Genomic DNA, 13,339 nt, shown 5'->3' on the forward strand with positions numbered 1-13,339 from the left:
TCTGTTTTTTCGCCAAACAAGCATGGATTTTATTCAGGGAGATCCACCACGACTAATTTATCGCTGTTCACCGATTACGTTATTTCCGCTTTTGAGCAAGTAGAAGTAGTCTACACTGATTTAAGCAAAGCGTTTGATAAAGCCTCACACAGCATTTTATTAACTAAGTTAGAAAGGCTTGGCATCCATTCTTCTTTTCTCGCTTGGATTTCTCCTTACTTAAGAAATAGAGTTTGTAAGGTTGAAGTTGAAGGTTATGCGTCTTGACCATATTTTCAGACTTCTGGTGTTCCACAAGTGTCCTAGGACCACTTCTTTTCAACTTATTTGTTAATGACATTTCGAAATGTTTTCTTAATTCTAAATTTCTTCTATCCGAGATCTCGGTATTGTATTTGATACATCTTTGACTTTCGTTGCTCATATTGATCACATTATTCCTGAGGCCTATAAGGTACTTTATTTCGTTAAACGGAATTGCAAAGACTTCTCTGATCCATATACCATAAAATTGATAGATACGTCATTTTTTAGAACCAAAATTGAATACGCTTCATTTATCTGGGATCCTCAATGCAATACTCATATTAACCGTATTGAAAAATCCAAAAGAATTTTTACAAAGTTTGCGCTCAGAAAGTTGTTTCCAATAGAAATTCCGGATTATAAACCCAGGTTTTTGTTACTAGGAATTCAAAGTTTGGAATGCCGTCGAAAGTTGCAATCTGCTTGATCCGTCTACGATTTAGTCAATAATTTCATTGATTGTCCTGATTTTCTGGCTTTAGTGCCCTTGTTTGTACCACCAAGAAGCTTACGCGTAGTGAACTTGTTCTATATCGCTTTTCATCGAACTAATTATGCCCTAAATGTACCAATAACTCGCATCCTTTTGCACTTGAATGCAGCAAACTAAGCACTTCAAAGAGAATCTAAGCCTGGCATTGACTTTAGTAAATCAAAAGATATGTTTATATCATTATTGTAATATGTTTATCCAAATTTGTAATTTTAATATATATTTGAATTGTTATCTTAGTCTGTAAGGATTTTTTTGAATTCCATTGACTAATAAAGAATTAATAATAATTATAAAATTTTAAAAAAGAATGAGTTCCGAAAGAAACTCTGGGAATGAACTTATCAAACACGTTAGATGCGAAAGATACAATATTGAGCAAACACAGTCTATAGTATATAAACTCTCAACTTTTAGTCCAGTAGTGCGATTCTCTAACTCATTTTTGAGTTACCGACAAAAATCGTTAAAATTAAAACGCAAGATTATGAATGAAAAGTTCAAATAAAAGTTGACAACACTCTTGCTATCGGTAGAACTTTACGACTACTTTTTATTCGTCGTTAAATTACCGAAAAATATCGTTAATTACCGAAATTATAAGCATTTTAATTTTACCGATTTTTGTCGATAACTCCAAAAATGTGTTCGAGAATCGCACTACAGGTTTCTCCGAAAGATTTTTCCACTCCAATTTATATGACAAAGAACATTTCCAATTGGCACTTAAATGTGCAAATCAATAACAACTTTACAGTCGAAAGAAGTCAAAAATTCCCAAAGGTATACATATGTATGTTGGTACTACGAAATCTAAATACAAAACTAGGTTTAGTGCACATACGTCAGACCAGAAAGCCAAAACCAAACCTTTGGAACAAAAAAACAGAAATTGGCGCCCATTGTGTTCTCACAGGACACACACCCATCTTCAATCACGTGGATATTTTAACACAAGAAAATAACGAAAAGCGAAGATTTATGCTCCACATAATAAATATACCGACAGAAAACGGATGAATTAGGAATAGGAAAACGAAAATGGGACATTTCATGGAACTAATTTTCCTGAATAAGACAAATAATATTTCTAAAAAGTGAAATACCAAGTAGTAATCCTGTATAGAAAACTCAAATAGAAAGGTCTGATAAAGTTCACAGATGATTATCAACTTGTAGAAGGGTTATAGACTCAAAATGAGGCTTCAATCATAAGATGGCACACTGTTTATCTTCTTTTCCGCTTAACTCCTTGAAGAGCATAGGACCTCTACAAATATCCTTCAAGATGATCTGTCATTTGTTATTGCTTTAATTTAACTCCTTGATTTTTCGGTGGATTCTAACGCTTTTCATAAGACTTATTTTTCAATAGTTTTTGGGCCTTCCATTTTTTTCTGCTAACATGGGGATGCCAATGTTGGGCCTGACGGCATGGATCCAATTCCATTTTCTCCTTTTTAGGATGGTTGGATCCGTTTGCACCTTTGGTAGAGATTTTGCTTATAACATTTTGCCCCCAGATTCTCAGTATGTATCGGAGACTTCAATTTGTAAATGACTGTAGCTTTGATTTCAAGGCCGCTGTGGTCAACAAGTTTTCACACCCAGTTAATCCTTCGATTTGAATATACATATTTATTTTTATATTCGTTGATATTATTGAGGAGTTCCAGATGGCTTGTAGTTGATTGACAGCTCCGTTAGCTTTACCAAATCTATTTGCGTTGTCGGCTTCCGCTCCGGCTTCGATTGCAATTTGCAGAAGCTTATAGTTTTACAGAAGCGTATTTAGACCAATTCTAACATAATCGACTCTAATATGGTGGGCAGCTATAAAAAATACAATGTAAAAATTACTTCAAAAAGTCCAAAGATTGCTATGCTTTAGCATCTTAAACAATACTCGTGATACTTTTACCCATTCCGCCTGTAAAGCCATTTTAAGTCCCCTACGTTCTTATTTTATGAGTTTTAAAGAGGATTGATGACGTGCCTTTGAGGTAGTGTTTTCGAGTATTTTTAAAAATAATACAGGATTCAAAGTCGGAAAGTTGAAAGATAAAATCATGTGAAATTACCATTATAATCGCACTCTGCTTCAAATTTTTGTCATAAAATTTATATAATCCTTTACTGTCATAGTAACGCCAATAAAATGCAGATGGTCCACCTCTGCTGTGGAAAATCAACCACATACTATATGTGTGTTCGTTTACTTACAATTTGTACAAATTGTTACTGGATGTTGTTCTTTTACTCTACAGTACAATGCAAAAGACCTTAGTCGTTTGAAAGAAGTTACTGAAATTTTAAAAATTATTGAGTAAACGAACACACCTTACAACTGAACCGCCAATATGCTTAAATATAGAAATAAAATTTCGGCGTGACAATCATTGTATTTGTTTCTCGCCATATTTTCAACCGTCCATCTGAGATTTTTCTACTAAATATGGACTCATCTGTGAGTAAAACTATTTCCCAGAAATTAGAATACATACTTGTTTATGTATGTTTTGACGAACGTTACCCGAATTCTCTTATTCGTCTCACTTATAAATGTTTTCCTGACAGACTTTTTGTCGTGTTAAAATTTTCTTTTGAAACATTTTCGAACCAAACTAGGTGACATTGAACTGAGAATGGGATAGGTCAGCACTCTTTGATATCGAAGACGTCTCCCTTCCCTTTTTCTTGGGAAACATTACATTACACCCCAATAAATTCGAAATAGAAATAATCGATGCTTCTTAATTCCCAAAAGCTACGTCAAGAGAATAATATGTAATTTGTTTTCAACAAAAAAAGCACAAAACAAACAGCAATTTTATGCATGTCTTTTTACATTAAGACTTTTATACCCAATGACGCCTACAATTTGTTGTTTCGTACACATGCACACCTTGCTCTCCCTCCCACCTTAGGCATACAGACACACGATTGACATAAAAACATGACCTTCTCATCAAGTGGAGATTCTTGGAATTACATCGAAAATTAGTTGACGAATGCATTGTTGGTATTTTGTTGTTGCCTTTGTTGTAAGTATTGTTCTCTCGGTGCCAATTTTCTAGTAACTTCAATTGATGTGAGGTCGCACCATTTTATCATGCATTCGAGTAGTAGTTAACTATGAGAGAGGAAGAAAGAGTGCGGTGAGTGAATTAGTCAAGGAAATGGCGGTTCTGATGCCATTCAAACAATCCAAAAGTTATACACAGTGGTCATTTTATATACATTAACTGCTGGACTTTTTTGTGAATTACAATTTTGTAATTGCGTGTTGTGTTTGGTGCAATATTTTTAAATGCTTTGTTTTTTGCCTTTTGATGACGACAATAAAAATACATTTCTGTAATTAGAAAGATATTTATCAGCTGATAATAATTGTTATTTTTCAGTAGCAAAAATGTTTTTCAATTGATTTCGTGTTGAAAATTGGTTTTTCGTTGACATTGCATTTATTGTGCTTTTATATAAAAAGAAAGTAATGCAATTGAGCGGGGAATTTCCACTGAAAAACAACAATCACTCAAACATACACATGAAAAAACGAAGAAAGCTTTTTTATCTATGAATAAATAGTATATTTTTGTTGTTGTTCTGTGAGTTACACAAATAAAGAGCTTTCTTTGTTAGATGGGAAATCAGTTGATAATATTGGACAAGTTGGTAAATTGTTGCCATTTTGTTACTGGTTCGGTTATCTTTTCATCAAAAGCTTCTATATTTCTATATTGTTAATAACTATTTAAATATTATATTGTTCTTTTTACCAACTTGATTATTTTCTGTTGTCGCATATTATAGATTGAAGATAACATTTACAATAGTTTACAATGTTTTCAACTATTATTGGGCAAAGAAAATATGTGTAAAATTAATTTGGAAACAAATTAGCCCATACGCTCAATACAATTGAAATCCCAGACATGTGGAAGATCGGGAAGAAAGTCCCTGTCATCAAATCTGGGAAAACAGAGCACTTGGGAAGCTCGTATCGACTCGTCACTCTAATTTTGCCGTTCGTAAAGATATTAGATATAATACTATCAACAATATCTGAGCACTTTCATCTAGCTGATCACCAGCATGCCTTCCAAGCCTGAAGGAGCACGGTCACAGCACTCAGTGATCTAACATCGAACAGGGAACAGATATTAGGAGACAATACTCCTTAAACAACTTAAGAGATGGTTGACTAACTATATGAATGGTAGACAATCCCAGGTAGAAATCAGGGGACACAGATCCCCCCAAGGAAAAATAAACAAGGTGTGCCCTAGGGAAGAGTTCTATCTCCTCTATTGTTTAACTTCTATGTGTCCAAAGCCTCCTTCTCGGTACATAAGAAGCCTAGCATGCTTACCTCGCTTGCCTGCTTCTTTCTGACATAATAAAAATAAAAGAATAAAGAAGGCTAAGCCAAATTTATTTTTCTTCTTTATTATTTTAATTTTATTATTTCAGAAATGAAGCAGGGCATGAATGACAGTCGCGGCTAGGCTTCCTAAGTACCGATATCTTAAGGCATGCGTACATAAGCTGCCTTGCCTGCTTACCTTGCTTACTTCTGATAAAAGAATAAAAAAGAAAAGGGCAACCCAGTTCGAAATTTCCTCGGCCTTCTTTATTCTTTTATTTTTATTATGTCAAAAATGAAGCAGGAAAGCAAGGCAATCAGGCAGAGTAGCTTATGTACGCAGGCCTTTAAATCTTCGCCGTCTTGCTTCATTTTTGACATAATAAAAATAAAGGAGCAAGAAAGAAAAGGACAAACTAGTTCGAAATTGGTGCAACATTCTTACCCTTCTTCATTTCTGAAATAATAAAAATTAAAGAATAAAGAATGCTGAGCCAATTTTGAACTTTTTTGTCCTTTTCTTCTTTATTCTTTAATTTTTATTATGTCAGAAATGAAGCAAGGCAATAAAACCATGGGCCGAGACTTTTTATGTGCCGAGGGCTTAATATCAACTGGTAGAGACATCAAGGAAATAGAAAACATCCTAAATAACAACCTCCTGTCTATCAAAGACGGTTTTCAAAGGAAAATCTCCAACTTTCCGCCTCCAAATCCACAGCTATCATAATAACGTCGTGCACAAGAGAGGTAAGCCAAGAACTCAACATCCACATAACCGTTCAAATCATTCCATCAACAAAAGAACTGAACTCCTGGCCCCTGAATGAATAGAACAGACACTGAAGCAGATACATACATAGATGGCACACAAATACACATCATAATACACGATCATCATTGTCCGATCTGGTATCTGCAGGTACCTAAACAGTTATCTATCACTTTCAAGTCCTGACATCTCAGATGTATGCCCTAAATGTCACACATTACGAGACACCTTTCCTCGCCAGCATTCCTCCTGAGACAACGACAGCCAAATGTACAAGTCGAAGCAGAAGAGTGTGCCATAACAATTTGCCGCCAAACGGGAGCCGCAGTTCCGTATTGTGTTTCGTATCAATGTTTGTCCATTACAAATTAGACAACAGCATGACGAGTTCAACTCAAGTCATTTTTACAATTGCGGGTTTATTTAATGCAATTTTAATTTTTTAGTTTAAATTTGGAAAAAGTTGCTGATAACTCCAATTTGTGGCTTATAGTTTCGTGGTTTTTAAAATAAGAACGAAAAAGAAATTGAATTTTACTTTTTATTACTTTCTTCAGTCAGCATTCGTTCTGCGGCAATGATTTGCCACCAAACGGTAGCCGCAAAATACTGTGTTGTGTTCTGCTTCAATGTTTATCCACACCAAACCGGACAACAAAGTGAGGTTATGGTACTTTGTGACGACCTTAACTCAAGTCATTTTTACAATTGCGGGTTTATTTGATTCAAGTATTATTCTATAGTTTAAATTTGTAAAAAGTTGCTTATAGTTCCTATTAGTGGCTTTTAAAAAGAAAAACAAAAAACCTTTACTTTTGGTTTCTGTTTCGCTTCGTTACTTCTTTTCGTTTTTTTTGTCCTTTTCTTCTTTATTCTTTAATTTTTATTATGTCAGAAATGAAGCAAGGCAATAAAACCATGGGCCGAGACTTTTTATGTGCCGAGGGCTTAATATCAACTGGTAGAGACATCAAGGAAATAGAAAACATCCTAAATAACAACCTCCTGTCTATCAAAGACGGTTTTCAAAGGAAAATCTCCAACTTTCCGCCTCCAAATCCACAGCTATCATAATAACGTCGTGCACAAGAGAGGTAAGCCAAGAACTCAACATCCACATAACCGTTCAAATCATTCCATCAACAAAAGAACTGAACTCCTGGCCCCTGAATGAATAGAACAGACACTGAAGCAGATACATACATAGATGGCACACAAATACACATCATAATACACGATCATCATTGTCCGATCTGGTATCTGCAGGTACCTAAACAGTTATCTATCACTTTCAAGTCCTGACATCTCAGATGTATGCCCTAAATGTCACACATTACGAGACACCTTTCCTCGCCAGCATTCCTCCTGAGACAACGACAGCCAAATGTACAAGTCGAAGCAGAAGAGTGTGCCATAACAATTTGCCGCCAAACGGGAGCCGCAGTTCCGTATTGTGTTTCGTATCAATGTTTGTCCATTACAAATTAGACAACAGCATGACGAGTTCAACTCAAGTCATTTTTACAATTGCGGGTTTATTTAATGCAATTTTAATTTTTTAGTTTAAATTTGGAAAAAGTTGCTGATAACTCCAATTTGTGGCTTATAGTTTCGTGGTTTTTAAAATAAGAACGAAAAAGAAATTGAATTTTACTTTTTATTACTTTCTTCAGTCAGCATTCGTTCTGCGGCAATGATTTGCCACCAAACGGTAGCCGCAAAATACTGTGTTGTGTTCTGCTTCAATGTTTATCCACACCAAACCGGACAACAAAGTGAGGTTATGGTACTTTGTGACGACCTTAACTCAAGTCATTTTTACAATTGCGGGTTTATTTGATTCAAGTATTATTCTATAGTTTAAATTTGTAAAAAGTTGCTTATAGTTCCTATTAGTGGCTTTTAAAAAGAAAAACAAAAAACCTTTACTTTTGGTTTCTGTTTCGCTTCGTTACTTCTTTTCGTTTTTAGTACACAGTAGTAACTAACACCTGTTGACAATCTCAACATATGGTTTAAACAGAAACTGGCTGAAACACATCTCGACGGCGGGCGTTTAGCGTTCGTCGTTTGTTGTGCTCAATTTGTGTTGGCAATACAATTAAAGGAAACCAAACTTACATTAATTTCAATACGTAAAATGAAAAAAAATATCCAGCCTTGGATACTAAAAAATGTATTTATATTCTTATGTATTAATATATAATTATTTATTTTGAATTCAGAACTTGTACTAATAAATTTTCTTTCTCTGTTGTTTCTCTTTGCAGTTTGAGGGAAAGCTGTTTCTAAGACTCTTTGAAGAGCAAGTTTAGAGGTTTTCCTACAATTTCATTGTTCCTCTCCAACGGTGAATTAAAAGTAAGTAGATATTTTATCTTATAGAAATTTTAAATAATATTTGTTGAACAAAAACAAAAGCCAAAATTGAAAATTTATTCATTTCATTCTCATATTGCACACTCTTATGAGGATTTACAGAATTAAAAAAAAAAAAACACAACAAAATTAAAAAAGTAAAAAAAATACAAAGATATTAAAAAAAGAAGAAAAAAAAAAGAAAATGAAAAAAATGGAAATAAAAAAATGGAAAAATAAAATAAAAGAATAAAAAAAAAAGAAAAAAATTAAAAAAAAATAAAATTGAAAAAAACGAAAAAATAAAATAAAAAAATTAAAAATAAAATAAAAATATCGAATGAAAAAAATAAAAACCAAACAAAAAATTACAAATGCAAAAATACGTATGGAAAAAATGAAAAAATACGAATTGAAAAAATGAAAAAATACGTATGGAAAAAATGAAAAAATACGAATGGAAAAAATGAAAAAATACAAATGGAAAAAATGACAAAAAAAAAACGAATGGAAAAAATTTAAAAAAAAAACGAATGGAAAATCCTCAAGAAAATGCACACAGAAAAATCATATTTTTAAATGGCCTAAATGGAGGCAGCGACTAAAAGTGATATCAAGCGTAGCCAACTGCAACAATACTGCAACGACGACGCATTCGAACTTAAAGCAATAATTGAAATTCGGAACTTTTCGAATTAAGTAATTTAAACAGTGGTACGCCTTGCACTTGATATCACTTGATGAGTATTGCCTCTTGCCCAGCCAGCTAGAAGGAAAACCCCCCTCTTTCTGTCAACAATCCATAAACCGAATTTTTAGATTTGTTTTACAAATATTTTTTTTTGTTAGTTTCTCTGACTGAAACTCTATGTTTGGTCGCAAGGTCATTTAATAATATCATGTTTTTGTTTATTTTTTTCTTCCACATCGTTATTGCTCCACTCTTTATATCAACTGTATCTGAATTTCTTTTGACCCCCCCACTCGTGCGTTTGTTCGTTCGATAATAATTCTCTTATGGGAATTATAACAATACTTGTCAACCAATAATTGCCGCCGCCACCATACACTGAAAATCTTGACGCTATACAAAAAATATGGAAACTGTATTGTATTGTTGTTTGCCTTTAAAACATAAATCTTAAAACACATTTTATTGGGGGTAATAAACATTTAATTTGATTACATATCTGTCCGCTGTCCTATATTGTGTCCTCTCTGTTCTGTAAACTATAGCCAAGATCAAAATGGCATTCAGCGTCGAAGTCCAATCTAGCCAATCACGGCCACAAGCCCATAACAACAATAACAACACCACTCAAGCAAATCAGAACCGTAACACCAACAAGGTCCTGCTCCCCATCAACAATTATACTGCAGCGGGAGTACAATCCATTAACCCAGAACAAGTCTGTGCAAACGATTACGATAACCACAAGCTCAGAAAGTCCAGGAAATATAATCCTGATGATACAGGAACCTCCTCACCCCCCACACCACCGACAACTGCAAACTGGTTGTACCGAAAGAACCCCGGTGGTAATGACAAAGCAAGCAACACAACCACTGTTAATGAAAACGGAAACGAATTTGTTGAAGAAGTCTTGTATGGCAACGAACACAATAGAGAAAACTCCAAGTTCTGCACCAGCAGCAACAACAGTATTGAAAATACCCAAACAATCTACGAAACCAAGAATATTTTTGCTTACCAGGCCTGCAAAGCTGCCACTGGTTCGGAAAGATACACTCCAAACAGTGGAAGCCCACCGGAAAGAATTGAATCTGGAGTTACCCCACCTCCTAGAAAAGAAAGCGAAAACAGAAATAACGAAAATCTTAAGAATCAATCAGGTGAATCAACACCATCAAAGGCAACAAGGAATATCTCAGACCACAACAGAGGTGGTCCAGATCCCCCAAAATCAATTGCAGCCTATGCTGAAATCATACAAGAGCAAGTCTCAAGGTTCTTTAATACTCCATCAGGAGATAATACGCAAACCACAAGAACAACAACAAACCAAGTCCCAAGTGACACCATTAAGCGTCAAGTATCCAACAACAACAATACAAGAAAACAATACAGTACAAGCCGCCTATTTGAAACAGAACAAGTCGGCAACAGTGTTAATAGGCAAGAAGCCATCGTCGACATTGGCATCGATGGCCGGCATAGAGTTGACAGGTGCCGATATGTCCCCTACAGCAGCGGATATGAGTGGAGCAATGCCGCCTACTGCTACAGTTGAAGAGATAAATGTTCCGGTATTCATAGATGGTGAGTACTGTGTATGTACATGGCTGAACAGCAAGCTCCAAGGTTGCACAAGTGCCACAATGGAGAACCTTTAGGTCCTGGCGTTAAATTCTGTGGCACTGTGTCGACACCGAGAGTTATATGTTCTGGCCATGGTTATGTGTAAAACTAAGTGTTTTGTAAATAAAGCACAGCATTGTACCTCATACTTAAAACTCATGAACATTGACCCAAATCGACTGACCGTCGGACGACAACTGACTCCATACTTTTTTGACTTTACACAAAAATACGCCTACGCCTATCACTTGAAACGAACAACCCACCACGCCATATTAGCCTTTCCTATGGAAAAAGGTCACAATCACATAAAAAATCACAGTGCAATGACCCATTGAAAAAGTGAAAACCCACGGAACAGATATCGTTCGCCCATTTGAAACTTTGTTGGTTGTCCTTAAAAAGACCACCACAAAATAACAAATGGTGTTTAACGATACCAGAAGAAGTGGTGAAGCGCATCGATGAAGTGAGAAAGAGTGCGTCCATGTCGATGATGATGCATTTGGTGCCGAGGTAACGCTACAAAAAACCACAAAGCAAAAAACGAAAAATGTGCAGTAGTGTAATGAGTGCCGAGATCCTCTCTTGTCCGTAATTGGCAAGATGGAGGTGCAGGACTTTATTACAGTAAAGGCAATGTGTGTTGTACTCATCGTTCCGCAAATATATTTTTATAACTTATACTATATTTATATTCATCATAATTTACTATATATATTATTTACTATATCATTACATATACATTTACATATTCATATTTCATTTATTTATTATTCACATTTCAGATCATTTGTTTTATAAAATCGCATTTGTTTACTTTATACCCTAATATTTTGAAGTCATCCCCTGAAAACATTTCATGAATGAATTCTTCGTTCATCGGTAAGAAGAGAGAAAAGTATATCGTTTATTTCTTCTTTCATCCAAAAACTCAGAAATCGTGTATGAAAGTTTTCAGCGACTTATGCTTGGTTTACATTACGAAATCCACTCGATTTCAACTGTCAATTCCTTTGCGTATACGTCAAATGAAAACTCATGTGAAATCCATTGGATTTCGTTTGACGTTTAATCAATGGAACTGACAGTTGAAATCGAGTGGATTTCGTAAATGTAAACCAAGCATTATATATATATTTTTAAATAATTTACGCAAAAAATATAACAGCATATCCTCCATCGTCTTGATTTACACTAGGCAATTTTATTTCCCTTGATTCTCAGCTTTTAGCTAAACAAGAGTTGAGGGAAATAGACCCCTCACCTCTTAAAACCTATGTATATTAGACTATTCCGATATTCCGGATATAAGCGAACATACAATAAATTTTTAAATCTGTTAAGATGAGAACACAGTCAGCTCTTCGCTTAATTTTTTTGCCGACAAAAATCGGTAAAATTAAAATGCTTATAATTTCGGTAATTACCCAGCAAAAGTTTGCATCCGTGGATGCAGTTTAATCAGTACAAGTGTACAGTACATGTGCCGTTGGAGTACATCTTTTCCTATGAATTCACTTATGAATTTTATAAGAGAGCGCGCAGCTAAGATGCACTCCATTTTGCTTGCACAGCTCACAGCTTAGAGCTGGCAAAAAATCGATGGCCCTATCGATAAAATCGATTATGTTTTAAAAATTAAATGTCGATAGATAGTTTTGCCTATCGATATTATCGGAACAAAAATCCGCAACCTAAAATTCATTGAAATAAATAGAAATTTCGCTGCTTTTCGGTTTTGTGTGTGTGAGAAAGTAAGTCCGTAGTTACACGTACACATTTTTCGGAAAAGTAAAATGCATTTTTTTAATATTTTTATAAAATAAAAGCAATTGTTTATTCTCCTTTACATTTCCGTGAACTACTTGTCAAAATGTAAAGAAAAGCATTGACATTTCCGCCATTTTCATCTCCAAATTAATGGTGTTGGCAACTTAACGATAATATCGATAGCAATCGATATTTTAAAATATTATATCGAAAATATCTAATGTTGGGAATATCGATGGTTTGCCAGCTCTACCACAGCTAGGATGCACTCCATTTTCGATCCAAATCACGGCTTTCAATGCAGAGCTTTGGATTGAATTTAAAGGCATTCTTCGGATTGTGTTTTTAATCAGTCTAAAGATGCAATAAAAATGCAAGCCTCTGCGGAATATCTGAGAATAAATAAAATGCATTAATTATTTGTGTAAATCAAGAATATTATATAAACACAAATTAAAAAAGTTTCCATTAAATTCAATCGCAATTGAGCTTACTTCCTCTGTTCTCCATTTAATCCAAGCGCATCTGATTTGAGATGAAAACACATCCAACGTTTGAGTAATGTTTTGACAAATAAAAGACAAAGTGCTGCCAAGTTTAAATTTGTCGTTATTCTTCTACCAGATATGACACAAAACTTTACTCAAACGTTGGATTTGTTTTCAGCTTTTGCTTCATCATCCGAAAGGTTTTTTATGTTGCCTTCCCATTACTAGTTCAGTTTTCGACATGGACTTCAACTCCACTCCATTAAAAAATTCCGTCTCGTGAGTTACCGCAAAAAGTTCCCAACTTAAGTTGTTATTTCTTTTTTTATAACAAACTCCTATAGCCCCGGCACATACGATCCGTTGTGCGTCGCGTCACGCATTAAAAACAACAACCACATGAAACAAGTGTAATTCATGCCAAGTTTGTTGTTGAAGTTTTCATGTGGTTGTTGTAACGCGA

The 13,339-nt window shown here is 34.7% G+C and overlaps 1 protein-coding gene across 3 annotated transcripts in view; it reads left to right on the forward strand.

Moving 5' to 3' along the window:
- Xrp1 overlaps window positions 1-13,339 on the forward strand; it is a 72,311-nt gene that overhangs the window by 41,754 nt on the left and 17,218 nt on the right. For 2 of the 3 annotated variants that reach the window (XM_073959707.1, XM_073959706.1), the window contains exons 2-3: window positions 8,208-8,298; window positions 9,532-10,576. In XM_073959707.1, the coding sequence (XP_073815808.1) occupies window positions 9,763-10,576 (814 nt within the window). In that variant the 5' untranslated portion in view covers window positions 8,208-8,298; window positions 9,532-9,762. Of the gene's footprint in view, window positions 1-4,617; window positions 5,078-6,832; window positions 7,032-8,207; window positions 8,299-9,531; window positions 10,577-13,339 lie in introns of those variants that run through there. The other variant, XM_073959708.1, reaches the window with a different exon arrangement.

Source organism: Musca autumnalis, unplaced genomic scaffold (genome assembly GCF_047663935.1).
Source record: "Musca autumnalis isolate F117 unplaced genomic scaffold, ASM4766393v1 scaffold_1, whole genome shotgun sequence".
In the NCBI taxonomy this organism is placed as follows: domain Eukaryota; kingdom Metazoa; phylum Arthropoda; class Insecta; order Diptera; family Muscidae; genus Musca; species Musca autumnalis.